General features: G+C 36.3%; 1 protein-coding gene across 4 annotated transcripts in view; it reads left to right on the forward strand.

Annotated features, from left to right (window-relative positions):
- Nucleotides 1-20,931, forward strand: part of PPP3CA (protein phosphatase 3 catalytic subunit alpha) — a 294,947-nt gene that overhangs the window by 216,180 nt on the left and 57,836 nt on the right. For all 4 annotated transcript variants that reach the window (XM_060299755.1, XM_060299757.1, XM_070045609.1 and 1 more), the window contains exons 3-6: nt 2,451-2,575; nt 10,713-10,824; nt 11,878-12,023; nt 14,874-15,013. In XM_060299755.1, the coding sequence (XP_060155738.1) occupies nt 2,451-2,575; nt 10,713-10,824; nt 11,878-12,023; nt 14,874-15,013 (523 nt within the window). The remainder of the gene's footprint in view (nt 1-2,450; nt 2,576-10,712; nt 10,825-11,877; nt 12,024-14,873; nt 15,014-20,931) is intronic.

Raw genomic sequence — 20,931 nt, forward strand, 5'->3', positions numbered from 1 at the left:
CAGGATAGAGAGAGGGACAGTGGCAAGGAAGTGTCTTGGTCACAGGTGTTCACATTTGATGGCTGCATCAGTTCAGCTGAAACAAAGCCCTGCTTCATACTTTCTTTCCCTGAAGTTCCTTCCTTCAACTTCTGAACTTAATGGAGGGCATGTAAAGAAAGGCTTGGTTTCCAGCCAAACCTTTTTTGTTTGTAATTTCTGGTTTGAAACATAACATGACAGGTGTAAAAATGCCTGCCATTTGAGAGAAACCTGTGATAAGTAAGCCATACCAACTGTAATTTCAAGGGATAAATCAGTGGAAGATGAATTATCTTATTACTTATTAACTAATAAGTTTATTCGTGCCTTCTTAAAAATTTAGTAATACAAGATATGCTAATTCAGTCTTCTAAATGGATTTATTATTAGTCCATTTAAGTTTTAAGAATTGTTTTATTATCTACTTATTTTTAGTTGTATTATTATTATTAATATCAGTTTTCACAGCTCTAAATGCAGCATGCAAATCTCCCCAGAGTGGGTACTGGCATCTGTACCCGGCAGTGGTTGAACCACGACACTTGTTGCTCTTTATTTCTTTCCCTTTGGTTAAAATACAGTATATGACGTGTCTCTCACAAACCAAATTCCTCATTAGGCCAGGATAAGGACCCGTTTGCAAAGTACTCAACTGTAAGAATAAAAACGATTATTTGTAAACAATTTTCTAGTATGATATTATTTCAGAAGTGGAAGAATATGTTTCTGGCATTTGTACTGTGTATCTCTTGCTCATGAGAGGGAAGAAGCTATGGGATTGGAATTTGCAGAAAGAATGCCTTAGCAGTTATAGCTCCTTGTAATTTACATCTGTTTTGATAGGTTCTAAGCTTTTTGAGTGCAGGTATTCTAAAATAGAGTCCACCTGTACCTGTTTCAGGTTTATAGAACTCTGGGTCCTTACTAGCTGTTCCTTGATGGTAAGAATGGGGATTTATAGGACATTTTTATTCACCCATTGTTTTATAGTTTTTTCATCAGTGAACTTCTTTGACTCATTTTTCTTTCTATCAGCTTTCATCAGATAAAGGAATGAGGTTTAAAACATTTCAGCTTACTTGTGATTACAGCATAAGAATGTGTTAAGATAGCATCCTTTGGCCTCTTGATTTCCTATTCACTGATAACATTCATTCTATGAACCTCTTAGCATTAAAGAAACAGCCACATCACGTTCATCATTCAAGCATAAAATTGTCTTAAAGTAGTAAATATATACACATGTATAAACCATATAAATGTCAAAGATATTATAACATGATTGTTGACAGCAAAATCTTTGAATTAGACAAATCTGAACTGAAACTCGGTATCGTTCTTTTTTTTTTTCAGTTCAGTTCAGTTGTATCATTCTTTTTTTTTGTTTGTTTGTTTTTTGCGGTACGCGGGCTTCTCACTGTTGTGGCCTCTCCCGTTGTGGAGCACAGGCTCAGCGGCCATGGCTCACGGGCCCAGCCGCTCTGCGGCATGTGGGATCTTCCCGGACCGGGGCACGAACCCGTGTCCCCTGCATCGGCAGGCGGACTCTCAACCACTGCGCCACCAGGGAAGCCCATATCATTCATTTTTAACAGTGATCTCGCCTAGCCACATAACCATAATGGAGATAATATTTATTTTTTTTAGGGCTTTGAAAGTAGTAAATGAAATAGTAAGTACTGAATAAGGGGTTTTAAAAAAAGAGAGACTACATAGCTTTTTGAAGAATTTTGGTTTAAAAGAGAAGGTGAGAAAGTTAAGAAATGTCAATTACCAGTCATTATTTATACAGTTTTACAGGATTTTTTTCATTTCACAATTTAAAATAAAATTTGACATTTGATACCAGGGTACATCTTACAAAAGTGCTCTTTTATAATATAAATTTAAATTAAATTGGAGTTTTTTCCTTTCTCAGTGGTACATAAAATAATGATGTGTTTTATAATTGATGGCATTTTAGAGTCAGTGAAATACAGTTTTTATAACGGGTATCAACATTTCCTTTTCTTCAGGAGTCAATAACATGTAGTAGATTTAGACTCAGTATATAGATTACGTCAAATTTCTGAACCTCTCTTTGACTAATCTGCAAAAGGAAATCCTATCCCATGACTATAAACTGTGTAGAAATCTCTTAGCAGAGTGTTTGGTGCAGAATTGTTAAATGTACAACAATAATAGCCATTATTGTTATTATTATCTTTATTTTTCCAGTTAATCTGTGAATTGGTAGAACTGGATGCAAAAGCCAGGTCTGCCACCAATTAAGTTTGGAATTTCTGTCTCACTTTCCTGTTTTACAAAAGAACGTTTTGGCTAAGATGACCTCTAAATTCCTTCTGGTTCTAAAATTTTGTAATTTTACTGTCTAATTCAGAGTCTTAACAAAATGTAACCATCAGATGAATTTTCTTTGTTTCTTTCAGTTTGCGGGGACATCCATGGACAATTCTTTGACTTGATGAAGCTCTTTGAAGTGGGCGGATCTCCTGCGAACACTCGCTACCTCTTCTTAGGGGACTATGTAGACAGAGGGTACTTCAGTATCGAAGTAAGTCTGCATCATTTCTTCTTAGCTGCTCAGTAATGGATCAACAATATCTTAGCGAAATAAAGTGGTATATGTATTGCCTTAAGGAAATCCCTAGTCTTTAACAATGAACTTTAATACACATAAATGTGTGGGAAATTCCATATCCTATTTTCCGTTGATTCTCATATGCTTTTTATTGCATAGAAATGCCAAGGAAATGGCTCATAGTAAGATTTTGCCTTTCATACTTTTTATAGATTTGCAACTTTGCAAAACTTGCATGATATTTGACATTAGATAATTCTGTCTCCTGTTGAGACAATGAATCAAATTTGATTAAATAAGCAGGAGTGTGTTTGCCTGGTTATGTCTCATAATTATGAGACAATAAGTTATTTTTGTAAATTGATAGTCAAGTGCATGTGTCTGCATTTGTGTGTATGAGTCTGTATGAGTACACTGACAGCTGCTATATTTTGTCTTTTTTGGCACCTGTCATCTAATAGGGTAATTTGTCAAAATCATTAGTTAAAACAAAACAGATAACCTTTGAGTAGAGATTCTTCCTCAGCCTCCCAACTGCATCTGCTTCAGGTAAGTAGAAGTTACGTTCAGAATAAAGACAAGACTCTTGTTTCATTCAGATGTTTTCTCTTTCAGGTGTTTAACATGGTGTTTCATACATAGAAATGACTCATTAAATATTTATTAAAAGAAATAGTTTGAAATAAGAATAAGTTTTAAAGAATCAGAGCTCATGCTATAGTAGCTGACATCATATGTGCTCTTGGAAATAATGTGTTAAAAAGGAAAACAGTTATTCTTAATTAAAGAGAGAAATCAAATTTACTGAAGTCTCACACCAATGTCATACATTCATAACAATCATTTATTAAAGAGATTCTAGGTTTTTAAATTTTCATCATAATATTTCATTTATTATAGGAATATTTAATGTTGAAAAACATGTCACTCCTAAATGGCTTTTGTTTTTAAACTATTATACTAACTTTTGGAGGGGGGGTTATTCAATTCACCTCCCATCATTGACTATGCGTATATGTATATATATATATATGTCCCACCAATATATTAATCACATTTAAGGATCTCATTTAAAGATCACATATTTCTTAATCATTCATGGTGGTAAGGGAGGAAGGGGTGGTGTTGGTATATAAGTCCAAAAAGAGGAGTACATTTAGGTATTTCTTCAATGTATATGTACTGTAATTAGGAGAATTTAAAGGAATATACATCCTTGCTCTCTAGAAACCTAAATCTGTGTAGGAAAATATAACTGTAAAAAGCTTTATAGAATAAGAAGCCTAGAACAGATGGTTCCAGGATTCAATTATTATTTGAACTGATTATTAAAATCTTGGGATAAAAAAGGTATAGAAAATAATTACCATTGGAATATAGATGTTTGGGAGAATATCGAGGGCATATATGGCTGGGGTTAGAAACAAAAAACAAGTAAGATTTAACTAGGAGGGAAACTGAAGTGAGAAAAGTACAGAGGAAGAAATTAGCAAACCTCATAAACTTCATTCATGGGTTAACTTGACCAACATGGCAGAGAAGTGTGACTGAGTACAAATTTTGTAAGACCTTTGTATCACATTAGGGCTAGTATCTGCCAAGAGTAAAGGGAAAAAAAACCCAAACAAACATAATGGTGGTTTGAACAGGATAGAAGTTTATTTCTCTCTCTAGTAAAAGCTGATAGATGGGCGGACCCTGGCTCGTGTGACCCCGCCTGGTGCCAGGGCCCAGGGCCTCTGCCTTATTGATCTGATGTGCGTGGCCTCGTTACAAAGTCAACCTCATGACCCAAGACTGCTACACCAGCTTCATCCCTCATATTCCCACATTACATGCAGCTAGAAGGAAAAGAAGGAAGAAAAGGGTATGTCCTCTCATTTAAGGATGTTTCCCATAAGTGGCACTGTTACTTCCCGTGGGCCAGAATTGGTTTACCTTGCGGTATATGATTTCCGTGTGTAGCCAGATTTGAGAAAGACTGCTATAAACAGAAAACAGTAGTGGGAGGTAAAGAGTTTCTGCTACTTCCTTTAAATTAGGGTCATGTGGAAACTAAGGAAATATTTTTAAAAATGATTTTAGTGACTTAAATTTATCTTATTCATTTAATATTTATATGCTCCTATGGAAGGTTCTGAGGATAAATGAAATCGGTGTTCTACTTTTCTTGAAGCCCACCTTCTAAGCAAAGAATGGCAAAGACTCTCCTGTTGGGAGTGATTATATTTTCTTAATCTTACCAGTCTATTTACCTTTGATTTTTTTACGAGAAGAGTTCAGGCTTCTGAATCTCTGGCCTCAAACCTTTTGAAACTTGCCAAACTCTCTCTAATTAGAGCTTTTTAGAACTGTTTCCTTAAAGAAGTTGTGAAGCAGTAATCACTGGTTCCTCAGTAGATTTTTATTTTAGTCTACAATTAATCTAGATTTTTGAACTATGAAAGTTGTGGTAGTTTATATAATATGTCCCTTCTGCAATTCAAGCAAAGAATCAAAGTCTGAAACCAAATGTTGGTGAAATATCAAGTGTGTGTATCATAGGACATTTAAAAGTTCTGAGATGCATATATCAGAATCCCCATCTTCAAAAACAGCTCTTTAATTCAACTCTAGAAGTCTGGGAGTATAGCCCCGGGGACTTACCACATACACAAAGAAATGACAAAAGTGTGATAGCCTCAGAAGTAAAAATGATCCATTTTGATTAGACTGTGACCTTTGAGGGGTTTGAGAATGGCTCAGTGATATCAGCCTATTTAAAATAGAACTAATATTTATATAAAATATACTTACTGAAGATACTGTGAGGCTTCGTATTGTGGATTAAGGAAGCTGACATTGTTTGCAAGCTGGAAATGGTATTGTTTGCCTAGTATAAATGATCTCATTTATTCCTCACAGCTCTTCAAGGAGCATGTAAATGTCTTTCTTTTCAGCATGCAGAAACCAAGGCTCAGAGAGAGTCACACACATAGTAAATGGCAGTGCCGGGATGCAAAGTCTGTGCTCCTTCCACTACATCCCATGCCTTGGCCATATACTCACTAAACGAACCACCAAAAATGCACACATCAGTGATGCAGGCACTGATACACACTCTTTGTATATAATAGATATATTATATTACACATTATATAATGTGTAATATAATATATATAACTCTTTGTATATAATATAATCTGAAGGGCAAAGCATTAAATATAAAATATTCTCTTTGCGTATCCTGTTGGTTTAAGATAAATTCTAAAATGAGAGCTCAGTTTTCCAGTGTGTACTATCCTAACAGGCTTCCTGATTCATCTCAATAATTGAGAGTTCCACTGCAGGTCTCCTCCTTTGGCTATTCTCTGGGCAAAGAGAAGCAGTTAAATTTAATTTTTATGAAATCAGCTTTGAAGAGTAGATTCAGATTTCATATAGTCTCAGCTGGGTAGTATTTACAGGCACTGGGTAGTGTGCTCTGGGCAGTACATGGAGTTCATTTTATGCACTCCCTCCCCGCCTTTCCCCCCATCTTCTTTCGCCAAGATTAGAAATTGTTCCCCACAAAGTTAGCCCAAATGAAACAAACAACCTTCTGAATAGTGATGAAAGAGATAATTTTGCCTGGGATAATGATTTGCCTCACACCAAATACCATCCTCTTTCTCATGATGGCATTATGCTACCTAATCTCTTTGATCAAGGCTATGTGTACATATATACTGATAGTTTCGTGTCTGTTTCTCTGAGAATGCAGGGAAAAACTCAGAATTGCAAACAAAGGCAGACACAACTGTTTCTTCTATTCACTTCCTCGGGCTCCCTTTCTAGCCATTCTGCCCTGCAAGACATTGCCTTGAGCTTAGAGAGCTGTGCCCCTGCACCAACGACTAGATCTCAGCCCAGGCCTCAAACACCTTTAAGCAGGAAGAGTAGTTGTGTTTATTAGCTGTAAGCTCATAGACTAGAACGAACCACAGCACGTCAGGCAATGTTCCATGCTTCTGCATGAGAATAACAAGCAAAGGGTACAGCAGGCAATGTTAGGTGACAGAGTGATGCCACAGACATGAGGAAGAAATTGTCTGGCTGTCTCCCTGCAGCCAGTCATCCTTATAGTGCATTGCTAGCTCCCACCGCTGCTTCTCTGTGTGCTTGTCAGACCAGGCAAATGATGTCTTAAAGGAGCAGCATTTGACATTTTTTCAGGAGTTTGGATCTTTTCCCAGCCAATGCATATCCCTCACTTTACCGTCCTGTGACTGAGAGACAGCACTTTTGATTAGAATGTTTCGCAGCATGTATAGTTATTTTAGGGAGCTGCTTGATATATATCTGAAACTGTATATATGTGTTTTTTACTTCTTGCTTCCTCTTTTACATCCTTCTTTACTCCCCTGTACAGGTTTTTAAGAATACACATCATTAAGAGGCATAAATTACCAAGTAAAGAACTGCACTGCTGTTATCAATGAGCCAATTAAACTAATGAAGAAAATTATATCCTTAGTGCTGCTTCATTGGGGAAGCTAAATAAGAGAAAACTATGTCTGCCATAAAAAATTAAGAAAAAGATACAGGATGCTCGATCTTTCATATTGACTAAACCAAACTAATTTTAGATTGTAAATATCTGTTTAATTATTTAGAGTATGACTGGAAAGATAGTCGAGGTCCAGTTGAAAGTGATTAGTGCAATTAACTTACATCTCACCCTGCAAAAAAGCCAATGGAACTTGCCTCTCTATTTCTACTTTAACCAATTAATCCAGGGAAAATTTTATTCACATTAGCCATCTGATACCCCATGGACAAAAATAACCAATTATTTAACTAATTTTTCTTTCATTGTTCATTAAACGGGATAATTTTTTTACACGAGACTTTTCTTTTTTAACAGAATATCAGGTTATAATTTTGTTCAAGATCTTTAGCTCTCCAGAATGTTAGAGCTTTAGATGGCAAAATAGTTACCAGCAGGACAGTGTTGTGCTTGGCAGTGCTCTCCGACCAGATGTTGAGGGTGAAGCTCGCGGGGCTCCACTCTCCAGTCCACCCTTGCCCTGTCATTTACCATGCCACTTCTTCCATATTGGCTGCATTTGTGGTTTTATTCAGTGTTTGGGAAGATATTTTATTATTGCCACAGGGGAGAGGGAAATAAAATGTGGAAAGCGGATTCTTATTTTTAGGGTACTCGAGCCAAGAATTTGGAAATTGAGTTTTCTTTTCTCTAGTCTTGTCTTTTTACTTTTCTTTCCTCCTCCCTCCCTTCCTTTTTCTCTGTCATCTCTCTCTCTCTCTCTCTCCCCCAATCTGTCTACTTCCCCCTCCTTTCTGACTGCCTTCCTTCTCATTTACAGGAAAGAGGCTCATGTTTCCTAAACTCCTGCTACATGCAGGGTGCTTTATATCCATTACATAATAAGGGACATGAAATGTGTACTGAATCATTTAAAAGGTAAATAGCTATGATAAGGATACCACAGAACCTTTGAGGTTTCAGTTATGAAAGAGCTATAGTAATCAAGACTAGAGGTGATAAAGCCATGTGCTAATGTCAAGACAGGATCTTTAACGGATGGCATAAAAAGAAAATATGGGCCCTAGAATGTGATTCCTCTAGTAGTATTTGAGTGGGGTTAAAAAATTGCATTTTAGATTTTTGTTGGAGAGGTTATAGCTTTGCTTTAAAATAAATTGTTATAGGCAAAACTAATCTAAAGAGTTTGGAATTGTGGTAACATTTTCCAAAGGACATTGATTTGGGAGGGGGCACAAGGGAGCCATCTGGGTGCTGAAATGTAACTGAATCTGGGCAGTGGTTTCATGGGAATATACATATGCAAAAATCCATTGACCAGTACCTTTAAGATAGATACATTTCACTGGATATAAGTTATACATTAGTGAAAACAAGAAACAAAGAAAACCTTTAAAAAAAGTAACTACAGAGTAGCCAAAACACATATTCTCTCCCACAATGTATGCATTAAATACAACACATTAAATACAATATAATTTTTAAAAGACTTCCCATACCCATCCCATTCCTATTCCAAATCAAACATCCAATGTTAACAACCTATTTGGAAAGATATTTTTATATAATTTATAATTTAATTTATATTTTAAATTTATAATTTTAAATTATTTATAATATAGTATATAAACAAAACATACATATGATAAAATCTTATAAATTTTAAATTGAGAATAGTTCTCTCATTGACATTAATAACAGTGTATAAATATCATCTCTGAAGTGTGAGACAAGCTTGATAATACACACTCCTTTTACTAGAACATTGTAAGTGCACCTCTAAACCTGACACACAGCAATCAGAGACTCATTGAGCCACGTACACGTATCAACAGATCATAATCCTTCAATACAGGCCAGTTGGTCAACTTCTCAGAAATAGTACTATCATCTTTCACATGAACTTTAGGTAATAACTATAAGCAGAAAATGGTAATTATAAAATTAACTAATGTAACATATATATGTAAAATTTGATATCAGCTAATTATTTTTTTTATTCAATCATAATTACAGTGAGGGGCAGTATCTTGCTTGAACAACTCAGTAATACATATTTTTTCTGATAATTAGTATTTTCTTCAAAACTTGGACTATATATTCAAACATTTATTTCCACTCATTTAATAAATTATCACATGAGCTGACAGAGATGATTATTGTTCACAGGTAGCACCACAAATGAGTTGCCAGTAGCTTTTCCCTGTGGAGATTATCCGGCATACCTACTATATGTTGGAAAACTCATTATTAAAATGTAAATATTGTTTCAGTTTTGGTTTAAGATTTGAGTAACCAGAATCAGACTTTTGCCTCAATATTTTTCTGGTTCTCTAACGTCTTAACTTTCAGAATAAAGTTCATGAGGATAGAAAAGCATACTTGTTTTCAGTGTGCTGTTCTCTTCCCTGTGGATTTTTAATGAATGCTATTTGAGGATAATGAAATTGATGTTAATACTTGAGTATCCCAGTTATCTTAATTCACACTCCAGGAAGACTGTTTCGGTGTCGGTTGATTCCAAGCCTGGTGAATTTATTCTTGGCCCTCATTTTTATGCAAACTGTAATACCCAAGTAATTAATTTGAGAGTTTTAAGGTATATGAAAAGTTTCCCCTAGCTATCAGCAGCATATGTAGTGAGAGTCCCTGGCCTTCAGTTTATTTACAATTACGTATAAAACAAAAAGCTCAAGGCTTTACCAAAGGCACTGAAATGAGAGACAAGATAATGGGAGAGAAGAGTAGTGAAGGAGAGAGCATAATGGAAAATAGATACAGGGACTTTCCTGCTGGCACAGTGGTTAAGAATCCGCCTGCTAATGCAGGGGATACGCGTTCGAGCCATGGTCCGGAAAGATCCCACATGCCGCGGAGCAACTAAGCCCGTGTGTCACAACTACTGAGCCCACGCATCTAGAGCCCGTGCTCCGCAACAAGAGAAGCCACCGCAATGAGAAGCACGTGCACCACAACGAAGAGTAGCCCCCACTTGTCGCAACTAGAGAAAGCCCACGCAGCACTGAAGACGCAAAGCAGCCAAAAATAAAAAAATATAAAATAAATAAATAAATTAAAAAAAAAAAAGAAAATAGTTACAATCCAAGTCAGCCTGAGCTTGTCAATGTTTGCTTCTAAATTTTGTGGTGCCTTTCCTTTCTAATTCTCCCATTTCTTTTACCTAATTTTACAAAATAATTACCTTTATAAAGAAAAGTGACTTTATTTATTTATTAATTGTCACATTTCTTCTCATACTTTGACACAAGTATATTTTCATTTTTCGTATATTTTCATTCGGGCTTTTCCCAATAAACTCTATGCAGTCCATTGTTTTCGTGTGGTGTCTAGATCTCCAGTGCAATGTTTATACTTTAGTATAGATGAATCTTGGCTCTGTACCGAAGTAATGTTTTCTGTTTCATTTTCAATATCTTCCGTAAAAAAGACTTAGCCTTTTGGGGACTTTTGGTCACAGTAGTGCATTTGGTTCATGTCTTCCTGATATGTCAGCCAAGGTATGTGTAAGTATAATGGAAAATATTTATTTTTATATTATTCTTTTTTTTTTTTTTTTCTCAGTGTGTGCTGTATTTGTGGGCTTTGAAAATTCTTTACCCCAAAACACTGTTTTTACTTCGTGGAAATCATGAATGTAGACATCTAACAGAGTATTTCACATTTAAACAAGAATGTAAGTATACTTCAGGCTTCTTCATTTAACATCGTATGTGCTAAATAGTGATTTTAATCCATACAAAGAGCGTATTACAATATGATCCCTTGCTTAAAAGTCAAAAATTCAAAAACTGATACTATATTATGTCATTCCATTTTACTTTCTGAGCATGGTCAATTAAGAGAATTCAGAATTTCTTTTTAAATTATAGTTTTTTTAAAGTGATATAAAAATTCAAATTAATGTTTGATGTGATTTAGCCTAAGCAACAAGTGATGAAATTATTTTTTTAAATAGCCAGAATACTGTTGTTCAGGATAATCCTACTCTTTAATCTCAAATCACTCAGTAAAAACAAATGGAGGGCAGATTCCACATTGAGCCTCTCTTTCTGGACCCAGTAGATTTACCAGCCTTGAGTGGATTTTACAAAATTAAAGACGACTTCTTCCTTTAGAAATAAATACTAAGAGTGAGGAGTACTTCATATAAATTTCACTTTCCTCTTCTCTTAATTTTCCTCATTGTCCTTGGAAGTTTAAATTTCTCTTTGTCATTTAGTCCTATTTCAATGGAGCATAGAGACTTCTCTCAAAACATCAGATATAAGTCAATAAAGGAAAAGTAATGTGCAGTGATTTAGAAACAACTTTGGAAACTTTCTTGCAATCTGCTTTTCTACAAGAACATTCAGGAGAATCAGCCAGTTTTGTGTCCTCTTCTGTTGGTCTCCTAGTTGCTGTGTTTTTTTTTTTTTTTTTTTTAATACACATCTGCAGGTAACTAGCAGGGATATATGTATACAAAAGTTCTCACCTCTGTTACACAAAAAGTAACTAAAAACTGTCAAATATGGAAGGACAACGAAAATAAAAAATAGTAGATATAAAGATTAATATATAACTTTAAAAAGTCTTCTTTAATCACATTTGGAACTTTGCATGTGTAGTTATATGCTAATATGATTCCGGCAAGAAAACATTTTTTAAAAAACCCCTATTTTTATGAACCAAATCCTATCTGTGAAATCATAAGAGTAAGTAGTTGGTTTTTAATCATATGTTAAAGGTAAAATAAAGTATTCAGAACGCGTATATGATGCCTGCATGGATGCCTTTGACTGCCTGCCCCTGGCTGCCCTGATGAACCAACAGTTCCTATGTGTACACGGCGGTTTGTCTCCAGAGATTAACACCTTAGATGATATCAGAAAAGTAAGTTCTGTTATTTTCCAAGTCTACGATTTGGTGTCTTTCAGTAATAAATGCAAGGCATTAATTTCCCTGCCTTTATCACTAACTTGATACTTCTGAATGAAAATGATTTAAACTGGTCATGAATCTCTTTTTTTTTTTTATCTAGAAAGAAACATATATTTATACTTGGAAGAGTTTTCATCTCAAAAACCTCAAGTTTCATTTTACCATGTGATGTGTCATTAGAAATACTAAATATCTGATCACTAAAATATATATATACATATATATATATATGTGTGTATATATATATATGCCTTTTCATTTCCCCTTGGCTTGTTTCAAACAATGCGTTGTATATTCGTGGTATATTACAGTTAAAAGATGTTGCTTTCCTCTTGGGAAAATATCACAACTTGACCTTTAAAATGTGTCCATATTGGCATTTTTTTAAAATCTAACCATTTTCACGGCTTAAAATTTTAAAGTAACAACCTAACAAAGGCTATGATGCTATTTTATTGATTGTACTAAGTGGCAAGGTGAAAAGCAGTTGATTTTTTTAAAGAGGTATTTTTCTACTTAATTTAACATTAGATCTTACTGTTGTTTTGGCCAGCAAAAAGATGAGTTAGATTGAATGTGGGAATATCTCTTTCATAAGAAAATGTAGTATAGGATAGTTTTATGTAGTGGAAGAGACAGTCTTTTATTTCTTTGATTATGCTCAATATTCTTTTAAAATTTCTTTGGTTTTTAAAGAAAAACTATATTTAAGTAAGTAAAACAGTCAAATTCTATCTGAATACTCTATCATTAAGGTCCAAGTCTTCAAATGTAAAAATAATATTGTATTTACTTTCCTGTTAGAAAGGAAATTCATGGTTTTTATTTTTTAAATTAAACAAAAATACATTAAATAAACCTTTGTTTCCTGCTCTGTGTGTTTGTGTCCTTTTTTATAAGACACCATTACGCGTCTGCTTCTGGTGTTCTGTAGCACACAGAGGATTGATATTTGCTCTATATTTCAAGTTCTGTAGAGATAGGACACTGAAGTGTAGTCATGGAGCTCAAGTATAGAGTGGTTCACTTTCTGCATGAATGTAACCACTTTATTCTTCTAGAGTCTGATGGACTCCTGAAATCAGTAACTAAACTTGTTATCATAAATTATGTAGATTTTTAAAATATGCTCTGCTATCCCTAGGACTTTGTTTCTGGCATGTTTCAGATATTATGTTCAATTTTTGTATTTGTCATTACACTTTGGACTGAGCCATAAAGTGATTTTTATGTTTGCGTTTACCATATGCCAGTTAGAGTTTCTACCACGCTTACTTTAATTAACTTCAGAGTTGTTTATTTTCACAGTAGATGGTATTAATTTCAGAATGCATTTTATAACTTTTCCAGAATAAATTCTATATTCTGGTTGCCTTACCAGAGTTCTAGCTGGGAATTCACATTAATCAGGAAGTCTCCCCTCCTCTACTGTTCTATCCCGAATAATCAGTTCTTGCTTCTCAGAAAGAAATTCTGTATTTTTATGGACAAGCATTATTTTTCTTGTATGAATTGTTCCAGAAGCATAAATTATTTAAATTATCTTAAGTCTAAGTTTGCAATGAATATTTTACGTATAGTATAATGGTTGAAATATAGAGGGTCTTGTCTTACTGAAGTTTTTCATTGGATGTTGAAAAAGTGAAATACTGCTTCGTTCTTTTTAGATATTAGTAAAAAATGGTGTGTAGCAAAACCATTATTTACATCGCCTTTTATGTCTCAGAAAAAGAGAGAATTTGATAGGCTGTCAGCCTTATATATTCACCTGTCCCTATGGGGTTTTTTTAAATTTTAAAGTATTGAAAATGGAGAATATTGGTTCTTAATGGGTTTTCAAAGCTGTTTTAGGCTTTTTTTCAAGAGACTCAATAATATCTGCTAACTTCACCCAAGATCCTTTAATTGTAGTCAAATCAGGATAAACTACAAGAAGGTGACTGTTATAAAATTGTTGGTGAAGTGTCATTTCCAGTTATTGTATTGCTCATAGCTTCTAAATGTACCATTTTAAATTGAAATATGACTTTGCTAAACATTTATAGCTGTAAAATTGGAAAATGGATTTCATATGAGGACTTAAGGTAAAACTATAGCGCTTAGAACTGTGAGCTGAAGAATGACCAGCTAAATTGGAGTTCATTTTACTGCTTACTGTTAAGATGGTTTGTACCCAGTAAAATGACTCCAATCATCTTGGACTTCAGAAACTTAGATATCCCCTAATGAGTGAATATCCGAAATGTCATATAGCAAGTAACTACTCTTAAAATGAAAGCCATCTGTTCTCAAAATTATATCGTTGAATATAAACACTGTAAATCGTTCCCCATTCTGATTTCTAAATCACAGTTTAATGGAGGCAGTAATAGAAATTTCCCCAAAGGTAAAAAACAAAAGCTTCTCCTCAAGAAATGAAACACAGTTAGAGTCACATCAATTGGTAATAACTAAAACACTAGGCTGGATAAAATAAAAAGGAGAGAAAGACGGAGAGGAAACCAGGAGAAAGAAGAAACAGAGTAAAGGGTGGGAATTAAAGAGGCAAGAGGGAAGCAAAGGGTGAGCTGAAGGCAGATAATAAATGAGTGTCAGGAGGAAGAAGGAAGGAAAGTTCGAGAAAGGTGAAGAGTAGAAGAGTGGGGAGGAAGGAGCACAGGTCAGGAGGGAGGTAGGGGGCAGTTCACGCTGCGCTGTGGCTGGGGAGCAAACGTGGGTACTGAAAAATGCTGGTCTCTTCTATTTCTGAATTCCAACTTTCCAAAGATTAGTATTTTGTTCTCTGTCTTCTATTTTTCTTAGTTAGACCGATTCAAAGAACCACCCGCTTATGGACCTATGTGTGATATCCTGTGGTCAGACCCCCTGGAGGATTTTGGAAATGAGAAGACTCAGGAACATTTCACTCACAACACAGTCAGGGGGTGTTCATACTTCTACAGGTGAGGACGGAGAGCTCCAGCTTGCCTCTTGGAGCATGTGACATTCGTTAACTGTTGTTATTCATCAGTCCATGTATTTGATTTAGTTATTCTGTGCATATAACGTTTCTAGGAAGCAAGTACAAATGAAAGGTTCACTTTGATAGCCTGGTTCAAATGGGTTCTTAGCCCTTGGAGAATAAAAATATAAATAAGTAAGTAGATAGAGAAATAAATGAATGTGTCTATATAGACATATAGATATAATATCTGTGAAGAATAGAAAAGGCATAAAAGCGGCAAGTGGCTTCAGCATGACAAAGCAGCGGAAGAAGGTAGTAGAGTTTAGTAGGAGATTCGTTCTGTTTCAGGAACTGTAGGGAAAAAATCCAGTGCCAGCCTTGATTTTCTTTTTTCTTCATTCAATTATGTCATCACTTAAAATTATTTTTACCAGTTTTCCTAACTTAAATGAGAAAAGGAATGTCAAATTGATCAATTAAATTATTTTCAAGTTATTCTTAAATTTTCTTAAGTTCATTGGACTTCCTGAATAAATTAAAATTAGCAGCAACCCAGTGTATAGGTGCCGTAGTAAATTTATTCTTAGCACTTTGACAAGCCATGTTGACAAAAATTTTATAGTAATGTTTCTATTTGCAAATGTATGGAGATTTGGAAACATTACCACCCCCAATAACATTTCAGAGCACTTCAGGAAGAAATCAGCACCGCAGTTGGGTTTTTGCATATCCTCACGATTTCCCTGACATCTTAGTTACCTCAATTTTAGCCTACTGCATTTTATTACCCCCAGTTGCACTAGGTTCCCTTATCAGACATATAGTTTGATGTGAAAGTGGCCAGAATGAAAGTGCAAAAGAGATTATGGAGAAGTTGAGAATTTAAGTTCTAGAATACATAGTCTTTTTTAAAAAAAAACAACTGAAAACTCATACCTGATATTCACTGAAGTTTACACTCAATTCCTGCCCTGGCAGCCAAGCTAATGACCAGGCTGGAAGAACTCTGTAAAATGCATCCAACCACCTATCTTTCGTCTCTAGAGTAAGCAGATATCATCCTTCTGCATAACATTGATCAGAGTTTATTCTGGAACATTTTGGTGGAAAATTTTGTTCCATACATTGTTTCCCTTATGGGGGAAAAAGTTTCCTTTTCTTTATCTGTTGATGTGATTGAGAAATTGAAGCTTGCGAACAGAAAGTCTTGTACGCTATAAAGCATCATTCAAAGAATGGTTTTTGTTTTAAATATTAAGAAAGAGGTTTGTCCCAAGCTTTTTTATCAGAAAGTTTATAATTCATTTCTATGTTTTGGAAATTTTGGCTAAAATTAAGAGTCATGGTATAGTATTTCTGAAAAACCTAAGGTTTCTTTTCAGTAATTAGTTAATTGGAGAGTAGTCTTTTATTAAAGACATTCCAACTTTTAGTGAAAAGTTGTATTGTTGAAATATATCAAAGCCAAGTGTTCAGTTTTTCAAATCTGGTGTCAAATCCCTAATTATACCAGGAATGTTTAAATTACTTATTTGATACCACTGAGTTGTGCTTCAATAATACAATATCAAATAAAATATAAACCTCTTGATTTCGATATTAAGCCATATTGCATTAATCTTTAATTCATAGTATAACATTCCTCTATTAGTTTTCTGAGTCAGCTGTTCAAATATATTCTAAATAAAGTCCTGTACTGAACTTATATAAAGTTATGGTATCTTTTTGTTTTGTGAATATAGACACAGATGTGTTTACGTCAGACATAAAGTCCATCAACTAGATAATGGGAGGATTATGCGTGTTTTCACAATTTTCTTCTCACCAAAATTATTATTTAACTCCTCTCCTTAGAGGTTCTTAAGAGATAATGATCGCTAGCCATGAGAAATGCTGACTGTCAACATCTACAGCCTATGTACTCTGAGAAATGGCAGAGCAGTGTGGATTGTTTTATCTGAAGAGAAAAACGACTCACACATTCTCCTAGAGCTTTTTGATTGTTCTGTCTTTAGTGTCATCTTGAAGGTGTCAAGCCACCTCTGTGGTCATGGTTTATAAAGCTGATCTAGAGGGGCACAAAGGAACAATAAAATTGGTAAAAGAACTTGGTGACAATTACCTGTTTGAGTTATTGGCAGTTAGTTTGATCCACAACTCCCAGTTTTATTTCACATGTGTCTGTAGAGTTTGTATATTTAAATTGCTATGCCACCCTATCCATGATCTAATGTATTATCTGGACCATGATTTAAATAAAATGAAGTTATATGGGCTTCCCTGGTGGCGCAGTGGTTGAGAGTCCGCCTGCCGATGCAGGGGACACAGGTTCGTGCCCTGGTCCAGGAAGATCCCACATGCCACGGAGCGGCTGGGCCCGTGAGCCATGGCTGCTGAGCCTGCGCGTCCGGAGCCTGTGCTTCGCAATGGGAGAGGCCACAGCAGTGAGAGGCCCGCGTACCGCAAAAAAAAAAAAAAGAAGTTATACAGATAGATGCATCTGTAAGAATTTGCCAATGCTGCTCATGAGTTATAGAAGACAGTCCATGTAGCAGAGAGGAAGGAATCCATAAGAACTCTGCTTTTGCCCCAGTGCTACCATCATCTTTAGAACCTTAGACCAGAGTTTGCATACTCAGTGCCTATAATGTTCAAGTAACTAAGATGCTGGAAGCAGCCACGCACTAGAGTATAAAAGTTCGTGAGGATTGTGACAAATCAGAGGTAAAATTTCATTTTCATGGAGACCAAATGAAGCCGTCAGCCAGGTTTGGTGCTTTGGGTGGTTTACCTTGGAGGCATCCTGTAAGCTGTGTGTTCTAGGTGTAGCTTGCTTCAGAAGAAGTGAGTTAAACCAGCCATTTTAAAGTTCCTCTATATGCTGAGATTTCAAGAATATCTTGACGGTCACTTAAAACATGTTTTTGAAGCTACAAATGGCAGCTCACTCAAATCACTACTGGTCTCTTAATCACAGATCAACAGCCTTTCTTCTGTTCACAAGCAACCCAACTTCTCTTCTACAGTTGACACTCTTGTCCACCCCTTCCACCTTGAAATGCTCTGGTTCCTCCTTTTCCGCATATCCTGATTCTCCTCTGACTTATCAGGCAGATCCCTGACTCTTCTCCTGCCTCTTTCTTTGTCTTCCTCCTGCTCTTGACATTTTTCTTCACACTGTTCCCAGGAACCTCATCTATTCCCTTAGCTTCACTGTAAACTTTGAACTCTGTGGTTAGATTACCAGATCTATGTCTGGTCCCTTTGTCTCTTTATCTCTCCTGAGCTCGAATTCTCTATGCCTAGTTTTCTGCTGGAATTTTTATCTTAAATGTTCCGTTGTCACCTTATCCTGAACTCACCTTGCCTGAAAAGGTTTATTATTTACCTTCCCACTTGCTTAATTCCCACTGGAGATTTCTCCTGGTTTTTCTGTTTCTATTAACAGTTCATTTTCCCAGTCACACAGACTAGCAAATACCTTTGCTTTTTCTTCTTGTGCTGAAATCACCACCAACCAGTCATCATGTCTTATTGACCCTTTCTTTAAAATATAACCAGCATCTAGACCATCCTGCCTTCCCTCCCTCCCACTCTGAGTTCAAGACCTTCAATTTTAGCCTGTCGAAATCACACCTGATTTCAGAGCACCTTCCTATCCCCTCCCCTCAATTCACACTGTTCCATTCATGGGTAACCTTTTGAGAATTCATTCATTCATTCAATTACTTAACAAATATTAGCTGAGCACCTACTATATATGCCTTCCGTAAGGTTTTATCGGTAAAGTCCCCGCCTTTGAGTGAATGACAGTCTAGTGGCAGAGACCAATAAATAGAAACTGATAAATTGCAAGGTGAGTAGTTCTGTGATAAATGTGGAGGTTATCTCTCTCTCACACACACACAAGGATGAATGGGGTTTAAGGGACTACTCATGGTGGAAATGTTATTAGACCTAAGTGTTAAAGGATGAGTAGAACATATCCAACCAGAATCAGTGGGGGAGGCTCTTGAAGACAGGAAAGTGGTGAAAAATATGAGGAAGATAAAAACTCTGGGAATTCTAGAAAGATGACTACCCAAATGGTCTCACTTTACCCCCAATCCCAAATTACAGGTAGCAGCTTTGGTATACACTAAAGCGGAACCTTCATATAACTAAGCTATTCTACTCCTATTTTTATATCCACTAGAAATGTGTACACATGTGTGCCAAAAGACATATACAAGATTGTTCATAGCAGCAGTATTCATAATAGCCAAGAAATGGAAACAACCCAAATGTCTGTTTAGTAGAATGAATAATAAACTGTAGTATATTTATGCAGCTATATACAGCAAATGAGAATGAGAAAAACTGCACAGAACAACATGGATGAATGTCACAAGTATAATGATGAGTGGAAGAAACCAGATACTAAAGAGTGCGCACTGGGTGATTTCATTGAAATAAGAGTACAGCATTAGAGAAACCAAGTCTATAAGGTTAAAAGCCAGGATGGTGGTTACCCTTAGTGAGGAGGTGGTGGTGACTCGAAGGACATATGAGGAGTTCAGGTAATGTTCGTTGTCTTGATCTTAGTGCTAGTTACAAGGGTGTCCACTTGTAATCGTCTGATTGGTGCAATTTTCTGTAAAGGTGTTATACTTCAGTAAAAAGTTTGCCTTAAATAAAAATTGCTCACTGCTCCTGAGGCAGCTGGCAGCTGAGGACTTGAGCTCTGGTGAAGTTCTGGCAGGAAGGGCTGGAGCCCTTCCAAACTTGATCCCTAGTGGGCAAAATGAAATTAGTTTGGAGAACCCGGGGCAAAGAAAACAACACAGCAAGTCCTAGGAAAAGATAGGCCTGACAGCATCCGGGCAGTGCCAGGACACCCCAGGGCTAAGAACCCATTGCTAGGCCCCAAGAAGCAGAGGAGGAGCTGGGAAGGGGGGCGAGTCCTCCATACTACCAGGCTGAGAGTGGGTGAGGCACCAAGGAGGCGGGTGGAGGCTTTCTCTTGGTCCACTGGCAAGGGATTGCAGGCTGCCTGCCTCTGCTTCGCCGGAGCCAATGAGGGAAGGAAACCCTTTGCATCTCGCACCTGTGTAACTGCCCCTGTTGAGGCTCCTCCAACAGTTGTGTGTGAGCTTCAGTAAGCTGACAAATTGCTGCTGAGCGTTTAGAATATGAAGGCAAATAAAACAGTGTCTTGTCTCTTAAGGCATTCGCTATTGCTGGAGAGCAGATGTATAAACATAAATTACACTACAGTGTGACAAGCGATGTATTAGATTCATATGTTACGGGAACATAGTGGATGTAGCAATTTTATGCACCTCAGGGTGAGGTAGGTTTGAAGGGAAGGGTTCACAAACGATAATTTAGCTAAGGCTTCGCAGAAGAGTGGGCCTTTGCAGAGGAACAAACAAACTCAGGGAAAGTAGATGCAAAGGCATAGAAGCATAAAAAGGCATTTTAATAATGCCTGCTGGCTATTATCATGGTTAAAGCATCTGAAATCTACAAGATTTATTTCAAGGTCTAAAATAGAGTTTAATATAGCAAGAAACAAAAATAATAAGAGAAGCAATAGAATGAGTCTAATAATAGCTGTTCGCGCTAATGCCCAGCCACTTTTTCTATCATTTCTCACATTTTTGTCTTTTCTACTTTCTTTACCTTTGTTCATGCTCAGTCTCCTCCCTATTCCTTTCCTTCCTTCGGCGGAATTTAACCCCTTGCCTGTCTGCTAATTCCCATAAGTTATTGCCTCTAAGGTCTAACACAAGTCACAACTAGTAAAAGGAACAGCTACTGCTGGAATCTGGGGTTGCTGACTCACGTTCTGTGACGCATTCTTACCTCCACACTGTGGTAGTGAGGAGACACATAGGAGTGGCTGAATGTCTACTGCCATGGGCCAGGCACTGG

This window comes from Globicephala melas, chromosome 5 (genome assembly GCF_963455315.2).
Source record: "Globicephala melas chromosome 5, mGloMel1.2, whole genome shotgun sequence".
In the NCBI taxonomy this organism is placed as follows: domain Eukaryota; kingdom Metazoa; phylum Chordata; class Mammalia; order Artiodactyla; family Delphinidae; genus Globicephala; species Globicephala melas.